Genomic DNA, 22,972 nt, shown 5'->3' with positions numbered 1-22,972 from the left:
ACATCCAACGTGCCACCAGCCATGGTGAAGCAAGCACACATTCACTGGCTATTGAAAAGCATTTCCCTAACTAGAATAATTTGCAGTCTCCAAAACACCTCAGAAATACTTAGTCTTCAAACGCAAAGTCTCATTGCTGCCCAAAACTTACGAAGCTGTTTACTGGTTTTATGTATTCACACTGTGCCTTTGGGCCTGTCAAGAGTGGCTTATCTTGGCAATAGGAGTAGTGGCATAAAAGCTATGAGGAAGAATACAGTTGGCAAATACTTTATTTCCCTCTCTCTGAACTTCATCTCTCTGAGGTGACCATTTTCACATTTCTCTTCCACACTCAAGTAGCACACGATCAAGACTGCTTTTCTAGCAAGCTTTTATTACATGTGTGTACTGTATATGTATGAGTGGGAGTTAGATGGATCCATCTGCGTGCAAGTCTGCCCCCCCCCATACAAAAGTTTTCCTTTCATGGAAAGGAGGAACACTGACCATTTAAAAAAACGGAGAGGCTGCAACAAGTAACTTACAGCTGAACAAATATTGACAGCTGGTTTCCATATCTTCAGCAGATTAAAAGGCCCTTTTCTTTAATCACATACCGCAGCTAAGCTAAACATGAAACAGAACCTCAAGATTAAAATCAATACATATATATATCAGAACTCATACGTTTACATGAACCAAAAGGAGGCTGCACAGCCATCATAGTGGCTGAAGAGGTTTCAAGACAAGGGGAATGAAACACTTAGCCCGGGTTCTCATGTTACCTTTTCAGCAGATGGAAGGGAAAGGGGTGGGGGCACAATCCCCTCAGAAGGTAAGAAGGGACCCAGCTGTGATCCTGCCCAGTTTAGGCACTTTCCATTCTATCGTTTAATGCTGGGCTCTTCCCATTTGAAATAATCAGTGGGCCTTAATGAGGGGAGTTAAACTATGATGCAGTGGAATATGAAAGGGCTTAAATTTGGCAGCTGGCTCCCCATGAGAAGTGGTCCTCACACCCTGAACACAATTTGGGTGCTCCTTCATTTCCATCTCATCTATTTCAAGGAATCAAGACATGTGGAAGTCTGCTGTTCCCTCCCCCATTTTTGCTCACTACAAATAAATATGACAATACAGACAGAAATGCAAAGCTGAGAGAGAGAATCTATGAACATATTAAGCAGTGGGCAATGGACAAATGGACTAATTCAAGGGATTGGCACCAATTCTTCATATGTGAACTATGGAAAGTTAACTTCATTTTTTAAAGGAATAAAGCCTTCAATAATTTCTCAGTACAGTACCAACAATAAGTATTGCTGGTCTAAAAATGCCTACAGGGTGACTAATTGGCTCATGGGGGTCAGGAGATGTCAAACCAGAAGGTGGTGATAGAGGCCACAATCTACTGAGACATTCTCTTGCACAACCTCTGCAGGAGAGCAGCTTCCATTCATTCCCATCAGGCTCCTGCAAGGGAACTTCTTACTGGGAAGTGTCCAGGATTTGAAACTGATTTCACACCTCTCGTGAAGAGGAAACGCCTAGGAGAGTAGAAACCGCTATAGCAGCTGCCTTTCCATCTCCTCTTCACTGTCCTCCCTATTCCTGCTCGTTAAATGTGTGCAAAAGGATCAACAGCACCAAATTGGGATCTCACTAGTCTTTCTAGCCCTATAATTTTGTGGAAAACTTTTTTTTTTTAACCTTTAGTTTCCTTTGCTGACAACAGCTGGTCCAGAAAGAGCCATTCCACAGAAATGGGGTGGGGAAATCCAATGTGCTCTTGCCAAACAATTAGGTTAATGCACATTGTCTTAATTGTCTTAATCCCCTGATTCTTACATTAGACAGAATGTAATGCTACCCCGAAGCAGGCAAAAGTGAGCCTAGAAATATTCAGCACGAGAATGTAAGAAAAGTCCTGCCATCTAGTCCAGCAGTCAGTTCTCTCAGATGCCTGTGGGAAGGCTGCAATGTGGTTAAGTGCAGCAGAGCTTTTCCCACTTGTGATTCCCAGAAACCAGGAGTCAGAGGGATAGTGCCTCCAACAGGGGAGGTAGGTACATAGTCATCATGACAAGTAGCTACCTCATCCCCCTTTAGGGCCATGGAAGTTGATGGCCAGCCCTAGTTGAAAACAACTGTGTGTGCCTCCTTGGGTCTTCTCTAAATTTCCCAACATCCAGCTTCATTGGAATGGGCTGCATTCTCATTACTGAGACAGGGAGAAGAACGTCTCACACTCCACTTTTTCCACACCATGCAAAATTGTACCCCCCTCCCTTGAGGAGGTCTTCATTGCCCAGCACTTATTGGCACTCCATCAAATGGGCCAACTATTTCTTTCCTTTCATACAAAACCATCCAAAGTTTAAGCTGACCTATGTCTCATTGTCTGTGACCTGCATATGAACATGGACCTACATGGGAACTTCAACCATGCCTGTACAATTCTGGGAAATTCCTGTCCCTACAGAACTTACTGATCAATGACCTCTATGCCATTTCCACAAATCGTGTGACATCTTGCCTCCGTTTTTCACACTGTTGTTTTGTGGCACAATTCAGCACTCTGTGAGCAATACTGTACCAATGCTACTTGTCCCCAAGAATGATGCACAGTGGGCTAACCAGGCAGTTTTCAAGAAATGGTTGCAAAAGAAATAAGGAAAGGCATAGCCTGGAAGTGACATTACACCCTCCAAAAGATTTATTGGTGATATAAATATGTCTGATAGATGTGAGTAAATATACATGTTTGGGCAAAGAGCATTCACCTCGATCTAGCAAAGCTGCTATGGTCCTTTACTAGATAAAGGCATAAGAGGGTTTTTTAATCCAAACGTGTTGGGCAAATTTACATTTTGAGGTAGTGCTTTGAGATTCTGCCTCTCCTCTGGGGCTGCCCCTCTCTTTCTTCAAGAAACAGTTGGAGGGGCATGTGTCACAGGCATGTTTCAGATATGATATCTGACTCTTTCCAATACTGCTACTTGACAAGTGGCATGGGAGAGGAAAACTGCATTTAACAGAAGACAAGATTCTGCTCCTTATGATGCCAAATGGCAGTAGAGGCTTGAGCATGGCAGACAGTTGATGGAGACACATTTTAGGAAAACAACATCCCTAAGGATTACACATACTGAAGCAGTGTGAAGAAAAAGTGGTGAAAATTGGACCAGAGTTTGGAAAACAGGAGGCAAATATTTCCGGGTCCTGAGAATATGTTCAGTTTTTTGACCACTGCTGGTCTTCATTTTTTTGTTTTCAGTAAGAAAATTGTTCCTGAACAATTATCCTGAAGCGTTCCTCAGTTATCCAGTCTGCAATCATAGCATTTTAAATGCTATGCTTTAATGCTATGCAGTTTGATCAGATCTGCTGGATCAAACAACAATGACAAACCAGAGAGGGCAACAATAAGGAAAGGATCCCACACAATGAGGTAAAATCAGTATCCATTTCCCATCAGAACGGCAGTCACTCCTTTTTTTCTTTTTCTTTTTTTATAGGTGACCTTTGGCAAGATGGTCCGAAAGCTTCTCGTGTGTGTCTACACCACAAATTCCTCTGGGAGCTGATCTTCCCCCAAGAGATCCAGAGACAGGCAGTTCATGGACCTCTTCCCATAGAGGGCAGACTTGGTTTTGCAGTCGGCTGTTGAATAAACACATCCATAGCTGGCCAGCTTATCCTCTAAGGCGCAACCAAACGTATAGCTGTGTGAGGTATCTGAAGATAATGTGGCACTTAGTGGAGGATGAAGACACTTGTGAAGGCGGATGTCATCTAGACTATGGCTGTGCTGGTCCGGGCACTTCATAGCTTTGGGCTGTGCAAGCTGCCAGTTTAAGACAAGCATATATTAAAGCAAACAACTTTAAAACAAACAAGCAAGACAAAAGAAAAAGATTGCATGCGTGCAAGCTCCCATCTCGTCTCAAATTGTTAACATTCCTCTCATTCTCTTTAAGGAAAATTGTCTTAATGAAGAAGCTGTGAAGCATTATGGAATTGTGAAGTCATTCAACTATTAACGCCTAGATTCTGAGCTTCAGAACACAGTGTCCCCCTGGCATGTACAATGAACTGAGTGTTGGAAGGGAAGAGTTTGGATGAAACAACGGTGCTTGTCTAGGTTGGAAAAAGGAGGGGAGAGCCAAGAGGGGTGTTGCTTCTTATAGTTAAAAGGTTTGATCATGGTAAGCAGAAGATTAATTTGTCTTCCTTTTAGAATCACTATATTTTGATTGGTCCTTCAATGTCAGCATTTGTCGAGGTTACCATGTCCTTGTGGAGATCTACTGAAAATTAAAGTTTCATGGGATGGACTTTATTGCATGAGAGGCCATAGGAAGGAAGGAAGGGGGAAAAATAAGCCACATGGAAGTGGTTTAGGAGGAAGAACTCCAAAACTTATGAAGAACTTCAATTTCTGACAAGTTCTTATCCCTGAGGATGTACTGAAATAGAAAGGCAATAGGAAGTGCCTTCCTGGGTCAGACAAAAGATCCCTCCTATCCAGCACTCTGTTATTTTCAGTGGTCAGCCAGAGGAGCAAGGAGCCATTGTGGTGTTTTGATTATAGACTGTTGGACTAGGATGGCTGAGGAGATATGGGTTCACTCAGCTCTGAAACTCACAGGTTGACCTTTGGCCACTCATTCTCTTTCATTATAACCTACCTCTCAAGATGTGAGGAGAAATGGCTTCGGGGGCATTTATGCTGCCCCATAAGAGGGGAAAGTGGGTGATATCTGGTATTCAGAATAGGAAGCCTCTGAGTATAGAAGTTCCCTTTAGCTATTAAGGCTAGGAGTTGTGCTTATGTTTTTCGACATAAGCATGCAATAGAATCTCTGTTAACCAATTTTTGGAAATTTCCTGAATGTTATATGTATGATATGGGTGTGCATATTCTGATTTAGTGCTTTGGGAAACAGCCCATTTTAGACCAAGGGGGCTTCTAGGCTGCCCAAGCCAGTTTCATTTCTCTCCCTCACCACTTCATTTCTCCCTCGCCCTCTCAGAAAAACCAAAGAACAGCGGTAACTTTCCCTCCTTTTTGACAGAAGTGGATAAATTATTGGGAGTGACTATGGATCAGGGCATGACTTGGAGCGCAAATACCACTGCTCTGGTGAAGAAGGCCCAGCAGAGAATTTATTTCCTCAGACTTTTAAAAAAGAACAATCTGAGTGAGAGACTGCTGGTGTCCTTCTACCGAGGCTCCATAGAGAGCATACTTACATACTGTATTTGTGCTTGGTTCTCCAGTTGTACAGCTAGGGAGAGGAAGGTGCTCCAGAAGGTCATAACCACAGCCCAAAGGATTATTGGTCACCCTCTCCCACCTTTGGAAGAACTGTACGGTTCCTGTTGCCTTAGGAAAGCAAACAACATCCTGCGGGATCCATCTCACCCGGGATACAGTCTGTTTGCACTACTGCCTTCTGGCAGGAGGTATAGAAACATCAAGTCTAGGACAAATAGACTGAAAAACAGTTTCTATCCAAGAGCTGTGGCCTTTTTGAATGCTGTAACTCGATAGTGAGACCTGGGAGTTTGATGGGTGTGGGTGTGGTCGGAAGGTGGTTTGTTTGGTTGTTGCTGTTGTTTTGCTTTTGTTGTTTTTAAGGGTTGGCATCCAATTTCGTTGCACTTGTGCAATGTTGCACTAGTGTAATGACAATAAAGAATCTATCTATCTATCTATCTATCTATCTATCTATCTATCTATCTATCTATCTATCTAAAATGGTATGTATGAAGGGGCATGGTATGAAAAAAGGATGACTGCTACCATCAGCACAATGTATATTCAATTATACAGGAAGCAACGTGCTTCCCTGAACATTTTTTTAAAGCAGCCCTTGGACCACTGTGTAACTTTTATTTGATTTCCAATGGTTTATGCAGATATTTAAAGAATTTTCTGGAATTATCCTAAAAAATCTGCACAGGAACAGGATAAGGAAGTCTTTCATTTTCTATAGCTGGTTTTTCTGCCTCCCTTCTGTAGGGACACGTGTGAGTGTGCGTATCTATTATAGATACAACGCTTCGTGCATTTAACTGAGGGCTCTGTGCCACAATAATTTTCATAGTCTTTACAGGTGTCACCAGACATTTCTTTGTTTCTACTACAACAGACTAGCATGACTACCAGTCTGGAACCTATGCAGAGAACCTGTAGCTCTCCAAATGTTGTTGGCACTCTAACCCTGCCAACACAACCAATAGTCAAGAAAAGGGATGGGGAAGAGTTTCCATTCTGTTTGCCTTTAAAGGCAAATCTATCAAATTCACACTTTCTGAAACAATAGGAGAACCAAAGCACAACCATCCTCCAAAATTCATACTTGTCAGAATTTTGCAAAGTTTACAAAAAAGGTATATATTCACGGGGAATGTGCATAAATCTAATGTATTAGTGAAAACAGCATACAAAATGCAGCATGTTTGCTAGAGAAATTTGCACTAAAATGTTGGTGAATTTTCATGGGCACTTTTAGGACACAGCTTGCAACGTATACCAGCCTCATCCTATACTCTGAATTCAGTGGGTTATATTTCCAAGTAAATGCTTTTAGTCTGCAGCCCTTAATCACATGCTTAACTCTCCTACTGAAATAAGAGAGACTTAAAAGTGCATAACTCCAGCTGGGTTGTGCCCACTAGTTAATCAGAATCAGCCCTGCAGGCTGTCTCAGTTTTAGACGTATAAACCATCTTGTTGAGCACCCTGGATTATGGCGAAGTCTACTGAATTAATTCAAGCTAGGATTCCTTTGGTGCTGTTGACAGAGTGAGTCTGATTTTACTTTCAGATCTTTGCTGTTATGCTGTGCTGGCGAACGAAACGTTAGATACATTCTTAGCGGAGCAATTTGTGCACTAACCACAGACCAAGAATAAACAGTGGTCCCACAATGCTGAAGTCTACAGTCAAAGGATCTTTCCCCCCTTTCCTGATGATGGCAACCACATTTGGAACATAGAAACATTAACATTAAAATGTAAAGATAGAAGTATTCTTTACAAACCAGAACGTGATTGCTTAAGAAACAGCATCTGATTACACCACTAGAAACAAAATCCATGAGTTAAACCCAACCCTGTGCATTCTTTATTTTGAGTTGGATCCAGTTTCCCAAGTGATTGATGCTATCTTTTAGGCTTAGAAATAGATGCTTCAAAAGAAAATGTCCTGGGAGTTTAAACCCAGAACTCATCCTAATGTGGCATATGATATTTGCCAAATTTCTTATTACAGAGAGTAAATGAGACAAGAGTTTGGTATGGCTCATAGCAACATAGCAACCTGCCTCATACTATCTAGCTCATTGATTCATCCAGCTCATTACTGCTTATACTGATGGACAGCGGCTGTCTGTCTCCTACCAGGAGATGCAGCAGGTTGAACCTGGAACCTTGCAGCTGCTTTGCCACTGAGCTACACCCTTCCCACACCAGCCAACATCTTACCTGGCGAAGCGATTCCTCACTCTGGCCTCTGACCTTGATTAAAGTGACTTGCACTACTGAAAGATGGTTCGGATTTGTGTCTGTTGTGGGGGTGGGGAGAGAGAGAGAGACAAAATCAAAATGATAAGATTCAAACTGAAAACAAAAATGTGGATCAAAGCTTGTAGACATACTGGCCATGTTCACGTGGTCATGTCTCAGCGTATTAAGCCATGATATATGCACAAGTATTTTACCCACACATGCCATACCTCTTTGCTCCTTCCTTGGATATGAGCTGCAATTAAACCAGGAAGGTTTTAATTAGCCATAGTTTTCCATTTCATCTGAATTGGGAAAATACAGCTGCCAGTTTCTGAAAAAGCCAGGATATCAAACCATGGTTTGAAGTGGGTTTAATGCCCTGGCTTGTTCCTGGTTGCCATCACTTTCTATAGCATAAAACCATAAATTATGATTGACTAAAGATTTCCTGGTTTAAGCATGGCTAGTGGCAAAGGGGGTCTGTAAGTGAATGAAAGGCCTGTCCGAGCTGGCTCCGTATATTGAGAAATGTGATATGGCAGAAGCATCAGAAGGAGAATGCTCAGGTTGCAAATTCCTTGAATTTGAAAGGCATTAATAGTGGGTATCTGCTACTTCTCTCTTCCTCAAAATATTCCTTACTCCTGGCTTATATTAAGATTCTGTATAGAACACCAGGCAATAGAGTGTTAAATGCACCAGTTACTGCACCCAGTCCTATCCATGTCCACCTTTTGTACCAGCAGATGTCAATAGATTATTCAAATTATTTTCTTAAGCAGGCTGGGGAGAGAGCAACAAGATGCAAGTTTAAGAATTACAATTCTATTTATGACAGTAGGTTCTCACTTCGAGATGCTTGGTTCAAGCAAGTTCCTAGCTCATTGTTACGAAAAAAAGTCATTGTGGGGACATGTATATTTAGCTAAACTTCACACAGGAAATTGGGAATTCCAGCACTTGAAGGAACTCTGCTTATTTCACAATTCTTTGTGGCTTTCAGTCTCCACATTTTTGTGCCCCTACGACCTTTTTAAATGATGATACCCTGAAATACTTTCCCATGTTCCACACACCCCTTCACTCCACAAACAGATTTCTTCAAATTTAGTAAAAGAAATGCCACACTGGAATATTTTATGCAAGTCAGAAACTTGAAACACCGTGAAACAGGATGCAACACTGACAAAGTTCAAAGAGTTGCGCAAATATCAGCTCACCCTGGCAGCAAACACCATCTTTTGCAAGCGAATCTACAGGTTTTCCATGTATGACGTCCTCTAACTGAGGCTCATCCACAGGCACCTCTTCCGACTCATCCACTGTCAATTCAACTTCTGAAAATTACGAAAGAGAAGGTGGCACAGTGATATATCTTTCTCTAAAGTCCCCTGCTCACCCATTCATCCTACCCACCGCGCTGCTCTTAATTTTGTTCCCACAGAAATTTACAGCATGCAATGCTTTGAAAGAAAATGTGATGAAAATGATGTATAGGTGGTATATTACCCCTGTGAAATCAGCTAAAATGTATAAAACAAATAATAAATGTTGGAAATGTAAAGAAAAGGAAGGAACTTTTTATCATATGTGGTGGGAATCTAAAAAAGTGAAAAACTTCTGGAAAATGATATATAATGAGATGAAAAAGATGTTGAAATATATGTTTATTAAAAAAACCAGAAACATTTTTACTTAGCATTGTAGGAGATGATATTAATAGACAGGACTGTAAGTTGTTTTTATATGCAATGATGGCAGCAAGAATATTCCAAAAATGGAAGCAAAAAGAATTACCGATGAAAGAAGAATGGCAAATGAAATCAATGGACTATGCATAATTAGACAAATTAACAGGAAGGATTCAAAATCTGTGGGATCAGAGATTCTTAGAAGACTGGAGTAAATATTTGAACTATTTGAAAAGCAATTGTAATAAACAGATTACGCTAGTAGGACTGCAAGAAGTTCTGTAAGGAAGACAATTTGAAATATTGCAAGAAAGACTATGATGAGAATTATTGGTTAAGGATAATTAAAAGTACCGTATTTTTCGCTCTATAACACGCACCTGACCATAACACGCACATCATTTTTAGAGGAGGAAAACAAGGGAAAAAACATTCTGAATGAAACAGTGGATGTATCATTTTTGTGCTTCATGCTGTGGCCACAGACATGTGATCTGATGGTGAATTTGGGCTGACCCAATGCAAATGAGGATCCATGTGGATCCATGCTTTGTAACCACGTTTTTGCACCATTGCAGCCCCAGACAACAGTGGGTGCGTGATTTGGGGGGGCAGGCTGTAGCCATGGACATGCTATGTTCTCTGGTGGTGAATTTGGGGGTGACCCAATGCAAAGATCCTGAGGATCCATGTGGATCCATGCTTTTTAACCACATTTTTGCACCATTGCAGCCCCAGGCAACAGTGGGTGCATGATTTTTGGGGGGCAGGCTGTAGCCATGGACATGTTATGTGCTCTGATGGTGAATTTGGGGTGACCCAGTGCAAAAATCCTGAGGATCCATGTGGATCCATGCTTTTTAACCACATTTTAAGTGGGGAGGGAAGGAAAAACACAGAAGGGCTAAGAATGCAGGAGTGGGGTATAACGGGAGGGAGGAAAGGAAGGCAAAAGTTTCCCCCACGCACCCACCCAAGCCAGCCAGCGCTCTCTCTCTCTCTCTCTCTCTCTCTCTCTCTGTCTCTCTCTCCCACCTGCATGTTTTCAGTAGCACCGGAGCACAGAGAGGAAGGAGCGGAGCACAGAGAGGAAGGAACGGCACTCTGCTTTCCTCTCTGCTTGCCTGGAGGGGAGGGGCTTTCCCTGCTCTTTGTTCCGTTTGAGCAAACACAGTAAGGAAACAGAGAGGGTGGGCAGTAAGACCCTGAGGCAGAATGCAGGAAAGCACCCACTTCCTCTTTTCAGGTTTGTTTCCCTTCTCCCTGAAGCGCGATTTGATTTTTGCCCGATTTTTCGGCTCCAGGGACCACACATTCGCTGCATAACACGCACAGACATTTCCCCTTCCTTTTTAGGAGAAAAAATCTGCGTGTTATAGAGCGAAAAATACGGTAATAGAGAAATTAAGAAATGAAGAACAAGTGATAAAGAACGGAAAATCTTCAGAAGTGGTTGACAGAAGTCTAAAATATTGTATAAGATAAGAAGTTATGTTAAGTGATTGTTGGAAATGATATGTTAAAAAAACAATAAAAATGTATTAAGTTTTTTTTTTTGTTCCCACAGAAAAGAAATATCTGCTGGCCATTCGTTCCAAGCCTTACCATCATCCTGAGAGTCCTCTTCGGCTCTCTCTTTGCCACCGCTATCAATGCCAGAGCTTCCATAGCTGATGTTTGAGCTGCAGGACTTCTCCTTCCGATGAACCCGATCCATCCCAAAGGGTTCATCCACCGACATCTCCACTGAAATCCGATGCCTTGAGTCGGCCTCAATGCCCGACGTGTGAGAGCTGCCATGGCTGTCGGTCGACTGTCGAGACAGACGGTTGTTCTTTTCACTTCCTCTGCTGCTTCCACTGCCGTGCGAATGCTTGTCGGATGGGTCAAGGTCCATCTCCAATGTGTCACTGATGTAGGATTCCCGATATCGTTTCTTCTCTGCAACAAGTGAGTAGGGTGGAAAGAAAAGTTTGGAAAAAGAGAAACTTAAATCTCTTGCCACCAGTGCTGGCCTGATCACATGACAACACTGCATACAAATAGCGATACATATATTTAATAACTATTATGGTGGAAGGAAGCTCTTCACTGGTCAGACTAGCACATGTGGTGGAAGGCTCACCACCACCAGAGTCTCTGCATGGAGCAAGTGCTCTTGGGAGTGGCCCTCACAATCTATCCAGCAACCATCAGTCTTACCCAGAAGTGAAGCAAAAGGAAGAAGGGCCATGGAGACAAAATGGCTATAGTGGTTTCTCATTCATAAATCTACCCATTCATTACATTTCCATGTGGCCTGATTATAATAAAACTTTCAAACCTCCAACTCTGTCCATTTTCCATTTTTAACTGACACACCTCATTGGTGGTTAAGAGGATTTTCAATATTTGTTTTTGAATTCTGAAATCATATGTTTTATGACTTTTAAAAATCTTGTTGAAATGTGGAATGATACAAGCTAGCTAAATAATTTTTTTAAATTGTCACGTTTAAAGGACTGGAAGGGTCCCAGGTGCCTTCAAAAATAGGGGATTAAGTTCTTTAACAACTGAGGTTAGAATGCAAGGGAGACTGGGCCCACGTTCTCCTTGCACGGTGGATTGTAGCAAAAAGGCCATGCCTTTGAACAGTGGCATGACATCAGTGCCAGGATTTTGTGAACCCTACAGACCACATGGGAAGAACCAGAGATCTGTTCAAGAAAATTGAACAGATTGGAGATAAGAAAATTGGAGATATGAAAGGAACATTTCGTACAAAGATTACCATAATAAAGGACAAAAGTGGTAAGGATCTAACAGAAGCAGAAGACATCAAGAAGAGGTGGCAAGAATACACAGAGGAATTATACCAGAAAGATATGGATGGCTCGTACACCCCAGGTAGTGTGGTTGCTGACCTTGAGCCAGACATCCTGGAGAGTGAAGTCAAATGGGCCTTAGAAAGCACTGCAAATAACAAGGCCAGTGGAAGTGATGGTATTCCAGCTGAACTATTTAAAATTTTAAAAGATGATGCTGTTAAGGTGCTACACTCAATATGCCAGCAAGTTTGGAAAACTCAGCAGTGGCCAGAGGATTGGAGAAGATCAGTCTACATCCCAGTCCCAAAGAAGGGGAGTGCCAAAGAATGCTCCAACTACCGCACAATTGCACTCATTTCACACGCTAGCAAGGTTATGCTTAAAATTCTACAAGGAAGGCTCAAGCAGTATGTGGACCGAGAACTCCCAAAAGTGCAAGCTGGATTTAGAAGAGGCAGAGGAACCAGAGACCAAATTGCAAACATGCGCTGGATTATGGAGATAGCTAGAGAGTTCCAGAAAGACATCTACTTCTGCTTCATTGACTATGCAAAAGCCTTTGACTGTGTCGACCACAGCAAACTATGGTAAGTTCTTAAAGAAATGGGAGTGCCTGATCACCTCATCTGTCTCCTGAGAAATCTCTATGTGGGACAAGATGCTACAGTTAGAAGTGGATATGGAACAACTGATTGGTTAAAAATTGGGAAAGGAGTACGGCAAGGCTGTATATTGTCTCCCTGCTTATTTAACTTATATGCAGAATTCATCATGCGAAAGGCTGGGCTGGATGAATCCCAAGCCGGAATTAAGATCGCCAGAAGAAATATCAACAACCTCAGATATGCAGATGACACAACCTTGATGGCAGAAAGCGAGGAGGAATTAAAGAACCTTTTAATGAGGGTGAAAAGGGAGAGCGCAAAATATGGTCTGAAGCTCAACATCAAAAAAACGAAGATCATGGCCACTGGTCCCATCACCTCCTGGCAAATAGAAGGGGAAGAAATGGAGGCAGTGAGAGATTTTATGTTTTTGGGCTCCATGATCACTGCAGATGGTGACAGCAGTCACGAAATTAAAATACGCTTGCTCCTTGGAAGAAAGGCGATGGCAAAACTAGACAGCATCTTAAAAAGCAGAGACATCACCTTGCCAACAAAGGTCCATATAGTTAAAGCCATGGTTTTCCCAGTAGTGATGTATGGAAGTGAGAGCTGGACCATCAAGAAGGCTGATTACCGAAGAATTGATGCTTTTGAATTATGGTGCTGGAGGAGACTCTTGAGAGTCCCATGGACTGCAAGAAGAACAAACCTATCCATTCTTAAGGAAATCAGCCCTGAGTGCTCACTGGAAGGACAGATTGTGAAGCTGAGGCTCCAATACTTTGGCCACCTCATGAGAAGAGAAGACTCCCTGGAAAAGACCCTGATGTTAGGAAAGATTGAGGGCACAAGGAGAAGGGGACGACAGAGGACGAGATGGTTGGACAGTGTTCTCGAAGCTACCAGCATGAGTTTGACCAAACTGCGGGAGGCAGTGGAAGACAGAAGTGCCTGGCGTGCTCTGGTCCATGGGGTCACGAAGAGTCGGACACGACTAAACAACTAAACAACAACACAGACCACATACATGACCTCCTCTTCCCCACCACAGCTGTCTCTGTCTTGAGCAAGCAGGCCACCAGTCAGCCAACAGTTGCCAGCCGTTCCTCCTCCTTAACTCTCATCTGCCCACACATCACCTCTGGGCCAAAGAGTTGGCAATCAGCCCCGTGGTGCTGGTGAGTGGCAGCAACCAAGAGGCCTTCAGTGCTGGACCTCATGCAAAGTGTGGGCCTTGGAAGGTGTCCGGTTATGGCAGCCACTGATGTTGGCCCTGCCTGCCTCACACCTTTTGAACTCGACACAACTTTCTGACCTTGCAAATATCTTTAAGCTTTTGTGAAAACCAATGTCTTTGCATCTGCCCTGTGTTTGCCAGAGGCCTTGGCCCTTGTCAATGCAAACCCTCACCCTCACTTACCTTCTGCATCTTCCAGCATCTGGATCTGCTTAAGGATGGGTTGGATGTTCAGAAACACACGGTGGCTGTTGCTGAGCAGCTGCAGCAAATGCCGAGACCGGAAAGGGCACCCTGTGTAGTAAACCAGCTTCCGAGCTGAAGGCAAACCATCAGGCTGGATTACAAACTTCTTCCCCTAAATTACAGAGAGGGGAAAAGGAAAGTGCTCTTGGTAAATAGGACTGCACATTTTATTATCTCTTTATAAAAAACAAACAAACTCTCAAACCCTATTATGCATTTGCCAGCCCTGAGCCTTTAAGAAATCATGCGATTCAAACTGCAAGTAATCCAAATTAACACTGTCACGTTCTGCAACACTCACCAGAAATGCTAGCTTCCCAATGTGTGACCAGGGGAAGTCATAGAGCAGCTGGCGAACATGGTTCACCTCCTACAACAATGCAAACAAATGGCAAAAAAGGGAAAGAAAACGACATTGTGAGATGCACAGGAACAATAATCAGACTTGTAAAGTCTAGGACACAGGAAGAAGTTGGAAGTGCTGGCAGAGGAACTGTGTGTGTGAGAGAGAAAGAGTGTGAGGTGTTAAGGCCAGATTTAAAATCTTTCAACTTCTTACCTGATAGATGTGCATCCCTTTAAGAGTCAGGCCCAAAATGATGGTTGGGCGATCCTCCTTCTTGTCCTGGGAAGACACAAAGGTGCAAGGTGAAAAGACAGACTTTGCTTTGGTGATAGTCAAGGAGGCTAGGAGGCTACCAGAACAGAACTGTAGCCTGGACCACTCCTGAAACTGATGCTGCACATATACAAGCTGTGACCAGGATCACCTGTATAAACTACACCCGTTTCTTGCATGAGATGGATCTTGCCACCCTCATGCATGCCTTTAGGCAGACCACTGAAACACCCTATGATCTATTTGCAGGTCACACTAAGCCAAACCATGTCCACGTGTAGGGATTTGAAGGCCCAGAACCACCACCCTGCTCCAGGGGAAAATGAAAATGTTTCCCCTCCTGCTTTTTCTCTGCCCAATTTTTCTGGTTTTCCCCTGGGCCTTCACACCTATGGGCAAGAGTACAAATCCAGTTCCAGACTTCTCTTTCTGGAAGGGCCCCTGGTTAGGCACACTTGCCCTACTACTCAGAAATGGATGCCGATATAATCATAATAATATAAAGTGGAAACGAAAAATAAATTCCTATCAGCATATGAAAAAACAAAACCACACACACACACTCACACCAGTATTTCAGGTCAGATGGGAATTCAAGTATTAAAGTGACTATTTCAGATCTTTGGCATCCCTAGGCACAAAGCGTGTCAGATCTTGCCCCATATAACCCTTCCAGCTTGTACTTGCGCAGTCTCAATCAGCAAACAGCTTAGACTGGAAGAAATTGCAGGAGTGGGTAAGTCTTATAAGTGGTAGGCACAAGCAGGGCTTTCCTTTTTATATTTTCATTTATTTGCTTTTCTGATAACCTTCCACATCAACAAAGCATGAACCAAAACGATGCAACAAAGAAAAAGCTTTCCTTTCAAAGATTTCAAAGAATCGACCAAAAATCGCAAAACATTCCTTGACTTACTATCATGGTTCCTTTTAACCCCTCTTTTCCTCATGTTTTCTGAGTTCACACTATCTATCACAACCACTTTTATATACTTTAATTCTTATTCTGCTGAAAATGTTACCATCCTGCTAGGCAAATTTGTTTGCGTATAATACTTTTCCATATAATCTATAAATCGTATCCAGTCCTCTTTAGATCTTTCATCATTTTGATTTATTATTCTAGTGGTCATCCCTGCTATCTCTGCATATTCTAACAGTTTAATATGCCAGTCTTCTTTGGTTGACCCTTTTCTATTTTCCAATTTTGCACTAATAATACATGGGCGGCTGTTGCAGCATATAGAAACATTTTTTTCTCTTTATTGAAAACTACTGTTGTTATTAACCCCAGCAACTGTGCTTCTGGGTTTTCAGCAAAAGATTTTTAAACACTTTTTAAAGTTCAGTATAAATCATTTCCCAATAATTTTAAATTATGCTACATGACCACCACGTGTGGTTCTTCCTGTTGTTTTACACTTCCAACAGTTACCCTTTATTGATTTTGACATTTTTGCTAATCTGTTGGGTGTCAGATACCGCCTATGCTGCATCTTCAGGAAGTCTTCTCTTAACATATAGGTAAAGGTAAAGGTACCCCTGCCCGAACGGGCCAGTCTTGACAGACTGTGGGGTTTGTGCGCCCATCTCACATCTATTGGCCGGGGGCCAGCGCTGTCCGAGGACACTTCCGGGTCACGTGGCCAGCGTGACATCGCTGCTCTGGCGAGCCAGAGCCGCACACGGAACGCCGTTTACCTTCCCGCTGGTAAGCGGTACCTATTTATCTACTTGCCCCTGGGGGTGCTTTCAAACTGCTAGGTGGGCAGGCGCTGGGACCGAGCAGCGGGAGCGCACCCCGCCGCGGGGATTCGAACCGCCGACCTTTCGATCGGCAAGCCCTAGGCGTTGAGGCTTTAGCCCACAGCGCCACCCGCGTCCCTTAACATATAGCATGCTGTAAATCTTATATTTACTTTCCACAGTTGTTCCCATAGTATAAAATCAATATTACGTCCAAGGCCCCTAGCCCAACTCATCATTGCAGATTTTACTATCTCCTCCATTATCTCCCACTCAAGCATTAAATTATACATTTTTGATAATATTTTGAGCTTGGATCTTAGTATCTCTTCAAACTGTGAGCTCTTTTCAGCAAAACTGTATTTTTTGTCCAACTTAAATGTTGCCCTTAACGGGTAGTAACTTAACCAATCTGTCATTTGGTCTTTTATCTCTTCATACTCTGTTTGTATTCCTTCGCAACAAGGTTTAGGAGGATTCTATATGTACTCCAGTTTGTCTCTGTGTTAATTTTTTTTCTTGCCACAGCCTCTGTTGGTGATAACCACATCAGTGTTTTCCTTTTTAATAGGTTTCTTTTTTTCTTTTTAATAGGTTTTTATATTTTCCCCAAACCCTATAAGGTTTTTTTCTGATTATATGGTTTGAGAAACTCTTAAATATCCTTGCCTTTCCATACCAGAGGCACGCACGCCATCCAAATTTTAAATCATACCCGTTCAGATCTAATATGTGGGTGTTCTTTAATAAAATCCAATCTTTTAACCAGCATCAGCATGATGCTTCAAAATATATTTGTAGGTCAGGGGGAGCAAAACCCCCTCTCTCTTTATTATCATCCAGAAATATCAATGCTGACAAGCAGGGCTTTCCTATTGTCTGCTACAAAAAGGGAATGACCTTGTACACTCACAAATCATCATATTCCACAGAGGGCAATGGAAACCCCTGAACATAGTGAGCTACAGTCTGCTATCTGCAATCCTACTGGAATGACTCTAAGTTTTGAAGAATCATTTGCACTTAAGTAGAGGCCTTTGCTGTAATATTATGCATGCTATTGTGAGCTGGGTCAGGGTTGATGGTGGGGAGAATACAGGCTTTGTCTGAGTCAGGTGGAGACATCCCTGGATCGGTTCTGGCCACCCAGAGTGATCTGAAGGTGCCAGGTGGTGGAGCATCAGGTGGGAGGAAAAGGGCAGACTTCTGGTGTGAAGGGTGGATGGGAAGAAGCTGCAGGGGGTCTACCTGGCAAGCACCTTCCTCCCAACCATTATTTCCATTTGTTTGTTTGCTTGCTTGAGAAAAGAACTCAAAACCGCTGTATGCATTTCAAACACAGCATTTCAATGCTTGAAGCAAGAATCTGCCCAGTTTCACCTTCTGCAGTCTGTAGAAATGGACAGGCACATCTTCCAGCAAGCAGGACTCCTTGACGTACTTCAGAATGGCTTCCCTCGTAGACAGGCCTTGCTGTTCCCGGTGCATCTCTGGAGCGTGCTTCAGGATATAGTCACTCCCTCGCCTTGCAATAATCTGCCATGGGGGAAGTAAAGAGACAATGTCAGCAGCTTCAGTCTCTCTTAAATAGGTCTGCAAGACAAGGTGGCTGAGATCCACAGCATGGTTCGTGAGACTCAGGCGAGGTACTCCTCCCCCCCCCACACACACCAGAAGCTCTTTGAATGGTGCATCATTTAAATATTCTTAAAAAGAAGAATCCTGCTATAAGCCACTAAGTGTGTACTAGGAAATTCCTCAGTGTCTTCCTCTTTAATTACAAGGCAACAACAAAGAGGGGGGAAATCCTACTAATACTTGTGACAATTGTATTCGTAACCTAAGAACATAAGAATAAGCTGGTGGATTGGGCCAAAGGGCCATCTCCTTCAGCATCCTGTTCCCTCAGTGGCCATGGAAACCCGCAAGCCAGACCCAAGGACAAAAGCACTTTCCCCTCCTGTGGTTTCAAGCCACTGGTATTCAAAGGCAGTACTGCCTCCAACCGTGGAGGCAAAGCATGGCCTTCATGGCTGGTAGATATTAATAGTCTTGTTCTCCATGATTTTGACTAATTGTCTTTTAAAGCTTTCTAAGTTAGTGGCTATCACTGCCTTCTGTGGGAGCAAGTTCCATAGTTTAACTATGCCCTTTTAAGTATGGTTCTCAGCTAGGTTTACAAGATTCAATACAGAACAGGGGAATTTCAGCTGTTGCAAATTTTCCTACTAAAGGGTAAAGAGGAACACACTGTCATTCCTCTGTTTCCCCACCCAAGTGGTGCTAATCATTCCAAATCACTAGAGAAATAATCACCAGAGAAATAATTTTCACAGGGAATCAATCTCTTTGGGTCAATATTGCAATATGCACCTGAAGTTAATAGCCCAAATTAAGACAGAGTATCCGTGTCTTTAATTGTGATGGGAAGCTCCTTCTTTCACAGTGATACAGTGAGATAAGAAACTGCACTTCCATGCAAAACTTTTAGAAGACATCTGAAGGCTGCCCTGGAAGTTTTTTATGTTTGACATTTCATTATGTTTTTATATGTGCTGGAATCAACCCAGTGGCTGGGGAAACCCAGCCAGATGGGTGGGGTATAAATAATAAAATCACTGTTATTATTATTATTTATTATTATTGGTACACGAGTAGCATTCCAAGACAAGCAGTAGGCAACCCTTCTGAGCAAAGTGACCAGGGAAGATCAAAATAGTATAGCAATAGGAAAAACACAGTGGCTTTCTCTTGCTTAGAAGAAGAAAAAAACAACAGGCGGGGTGAACAGGGGTCCCACCAGGTGGCAGCGTTGAGAGAGGTTTGAAAAAGCAGCAAGTGACTGTAGTGGATGTCAGAGCTGAGACCTGCTACAGTCACTGGAAGACTTCTTACCATGCAAATTCAGTGTGCAAGACTGATCGCTTGCCCAAGCAGGAGAAATTCCTTCCAGGCTTCATCTAAACTGTGTGTAATAAGAGCTCATTGCAGTTTAGGTTGTATATCTTATTTCTCCCTTTCCTGAATATCACTCAACACTTAAGAGGCACTTAAACCCAGTCTTTACAAGGGAACAGTAAGCCCTCGAAGGGGATGTTCTTGCCTGAATGTCTTCTATTCCCTTAATTACAGGGAGGCTCCCTCAGGTCGCCGTACCACGGTCTCCCTTTGTCAGACTTCACATGGCTTTAATTATCCTGCTGCCACGAAGCCTGATCTTTCTTAACTCCACTCTGCCTCATCAGCCAGGTGCCATGGGTCTCATAAGCAGACTCCAAAAACAAGGCTGCCCGCCTCCCAGCTCTTGCCAACATCCTTATCTCACTACCGTGCACGATGCAGCAATCCTGAGCTGTGGAACCGAACCAGAAGCATTTGATACATGATCTCGCTGCAGTGCCCCGGGGACAGGGAGAGACACATCCTACCGGGTGCCAGGTTCCATCTCTGGCTGCCAATTCTATCAACATGCTTACTTGCATATGTGAGCTAGTGTGGACTTGGGTGCTGCGAGGTCACAAGCTTGCAGGGATAAGAAAAGATCCAAGACCCTTTTCCACCTACAAAACAACCCATGCCATACTCCTCACAGAATGGCAATTTCAAGAGTGATGAAAGTTTTGGCTGGGACTTTCTGTGCCAAACAGAGAGCTTGCCAGTGTGTGGAGTCTCAACTTGCCCGGCCTCTTAAAAGTTGCCTCTCTTCAGCTCTTCTTGTGGAGGGTGGGGAGAGAAAACAATATTCACTGATTCCCCCTGCAGTCTGAAAATCTGCTCCAGAGGATTGGGTTGTCCCTTGGAACAACAGTGATAGCCTGAGTGCTGCGGATTGCAAGGGAAGTTGATGCAAACTGCTCCCTCCAACAGCAGCCTCTAATGGATCTCAACTGAATGGGGTTTTCATTCACAGTGCTCAGGACGATGGGTTGTGGCCCCCTCTCTGAAGGCAGTAGCTTTCTGAAGATTATTGGGATGGGTAAAGTGCAATGAGATGGGGTCCTGCTTATGCAAGATGCCTCTACCTGATTTTCCCACTCCCAGTTTACATCCCAGACTTTTCCCGGGGGTCTCCTAACCCCCAGGGCTGCAGTGGTAAGTAGGGGGTAAGGAATTCTCCTTGCATGAATATCTTTACATTCATGCTTCACTGAAAGAGCATGAGTAAGTAATAGGGTGAATTCAGATAACCTACTAAGCCTTTCATGCAAAGTCATGTACAGGAGGACTTGGGGGGGGGGAGAGAGCTTAAAAAAGAAAAGCTTATTTATGTTTTGTTCAACTTGAAACTCCTTAGTGATTTTGCTTCCCTATCATAACACAAGACTTACCCACTGTGGGAAGTAAGTCTGAGGTTCAAAGTAGTTCCCTCGGTGGAAGTTCTCCTGGAAGTCCCCCACGTCAACCTGCAGGCCATAAGCAGCCAGCAGGAAGTAGACTTCTTCTTTGTCAGTGCACCGGGACCTCAACACTTGCTCCCGGAGATGGCAGTAGTAGTAATGGCGTGCTACCTTGTCACTGCAGGATAAGGAACAGCATTGGGTTAGAAAACGACAAGAACGGAAGAAGGTAAAGGAAGCACTGCAGTTAGTTACCAGAGAATTATCATTCTGATAGAAAAGACTATATGTGAGGCACATTATTTTTTCCACCATCAATCATTATATAAATTGTTCCCAGAACGTTCTAGAGCCTCCTTTCAGGCTGAGTAGGATTTGTTAGGAGTTAAATCTTTTGCTCTCAGGTCTGACCCTACCATTAGGCAGAGTGGGGCGGCTGCCTCAGGCGGCTGGTTTTGGGGGTCCTAAAAGGCTCATTATTGTACACTGACTGCCAGGGGTGTTTTGGGGAGCCACTTGTGGGATTTTACTTGATGTTATTTATTAAATGATTTATAAGCCACCTTTCAGGGCACAATTGTCCTCTTAAGGCATAGCACAAAACTCCTTAAGACATAAAACACAGTATGCATCATAACGTTTTCTGTTGAGAGGGCTGTCAGAATAACTTGATTGCCCACAGAATACTTTAACTTCAGCAGGGCAGAGCATTTGTTGTTCTGCCTCAGGCAGCAAAATGTCTTGAGTCAGCCCTGCTCCCTCCGAAGCACAAAATGGGCTGCTTTTAATGAAGGGAGGCAGAAATATTCATCTTGTGCTGACTAAGGTTTGAATGACATGTTGACAGGTGTGTTATAAAGGAGGACAAAGAGCCTATCACAAAACCAAGCTGCTTTTCCAGGATTGTAGCCTGGATATATACTTTGAGGAGGGCTCGTAATTACATGGTTTTTGTTTTAATTTAGGAGTTTTAAAAAACAGCGAAAGGGAGGTTGAGGAAATAAAGAGTTCAGTGATCCAGGATCAATGAATGAACAAGTAATACAGTTCTGCCCAAGATCTGATGGTTCCCCAAACTTGTGTGGAAAAGATATTAGCTATCACACACAATTTCAGACAAGTGGATCAACTGATATTATACCAAAACCCTTTCCCAAGAGCTACTATAGAGTGGCAGTAAGCAGAAAGAGTACAAAAAGAGAAACATGTATAATTTTCAAAGAATTGGGCGACTTTACCTTATAACCCGCCCATTTTCAACATAGTACTGTACTCTGAAGAAAGCAACCAAAGGAGGGCTGAACTTCTCTGTTGCCTTCAAAAGAAAGATGGTAGGGAAAGGAGGGATTACACAGTGTCCCTAAGCACATGTACACACAACACTAAAAAATGCTTTAGCTTTACATGTCCAAGCCTCTGCCAATCCAGACAGGGCCTTAGGCTTGAACATCCCCTGTTCCAACTCATAGCACAGCAGCTTCAAGGAAAGCACAACTTAAGTAACTCCAAAAGAAGACAGTGAAGAACTCCAAATAATTTGCCCATGTACTTGCACAAAAACCAGTAGATCTAGCTGAAAGGTAATACATGAGGATCTGTACCAATCATTGCAATGCATCCCTAATTATTATTATTATTGTATAATAATATTATTGTATAATCATGGAAAGAGTATGGTTGTGACTACCATGAAGGGACCTTGTACAGTGGTACCCCGCAAGACGAATGCCTTGCTAAACGAAAAACCCGCAAGACGAAAGGGTTTTCCGATTTTTAGAGGCTTCGCAAGACGAATTTCCCTATGGGCTTGCTTCGCAAGACGAAAGCCCATAGGGAAATCTCCTGGGACAGCGGGGAAACGCAGCGCACCTTCTCCTCTGTTCCCAGACCTGCTAAAGAGCGCCCCTCGTGCGGGGCAGCAGGCTGCTATCCGCAGCTTGGAGAGCCCTGCGGGGAGGTCCTGCAGGGCTCCCCAAGCTGCAGGTGTCTGCCCCGCGCGAAGGGCGCTCTGTTCTGAATGTTGGCGGTGGGGAGGAAAAACCCTCCTCCCACCGCAAGCCCCGGGAAGGCTCTCCAAGCTGCGGATATCAGCCTGCTGCCCCGCACGAGGGGGGCTCTTTAGCAGAGCGCCCCTCGCGCGGGGCAGACATTCGCAGCTTGGAGAGCCCTGCGGGGAACTCC

General features: G+C 43.4%; 1 protein-coding gene across 2 annotated transcripts in view; it reads right to left on the bottom strand.

Moving 5' to 3' along the window:
• Positions 1 to 254: 254 nt before the first annotated feature.
• FRMD1 (FERM domain containing 1) overlaps positions 255 to 22,972 on the bottom strand; it is a 61,230-nt gene continuing 38,512 nt past the window's right edge. For both annotated transcript variants that reach the window (XM_082217104.1, XM_082217105.1), the window contains exons 5-14: positions 22,030 to 22,106; positions 20,783 to 20,969; positions 17,835 to 17,990; positions 14,649 to 14,714; positions 14,391 to 14,459; positions 14,027 to 14,201; positions 10,797 to 11,132; positions 8,721 to 8,837; positions 7,477 to 7,556; positions 255 to 3,829 (exon numbers count right to left, since the gene is read on the bottom strand). In XM_082217104.1, coding sequence (XP_082073230.1) covers positions 3,542 to 3,829; positions 7,477 to 7,556; positions 8,721 to 8,837; positions 10,797 to 11,132; positions 14,027 to 14,201; positions 14,391 to 14,459; positions 14,649 to 14,714; positions 17,835 to 17,990; positions 20,783 to 20,969; positions 22,030 to 22,106 — 1,551 coding nt within the window. In that variant the 3' untranslated portion in view covers positions 255 to 3,541. The remainder of the gene's footprint in view (positions 3,830 to 7,476; positions 7,557 to 8,720; positions 8,838 to 10,796; positions 11,133 to 14,026; positions 14,202 to 14,390; positions 14,460 to 14,648; positions 14,715 to 17,834; positions 17,991 to 20,782; positions 20,970 to 22,029; positions 22,107 to 22,972) is intronic.

Source organism: Podarcis vaucheri, assembly GCF_965113315.1.
Source record: "Podarcis vaucheri genome assembly, chromosome: 3".
NCBI classification, from domain to species: domain Eukaryota; kingdom Metazoa; phylum Chordata; class Lepidosauria; order Squamata; family Lacertidae; genus Podarcis; species Podarcis vaucheri.
This window is presented reverse-complemented; position numbering and strand designations above follow the sequence as displayed.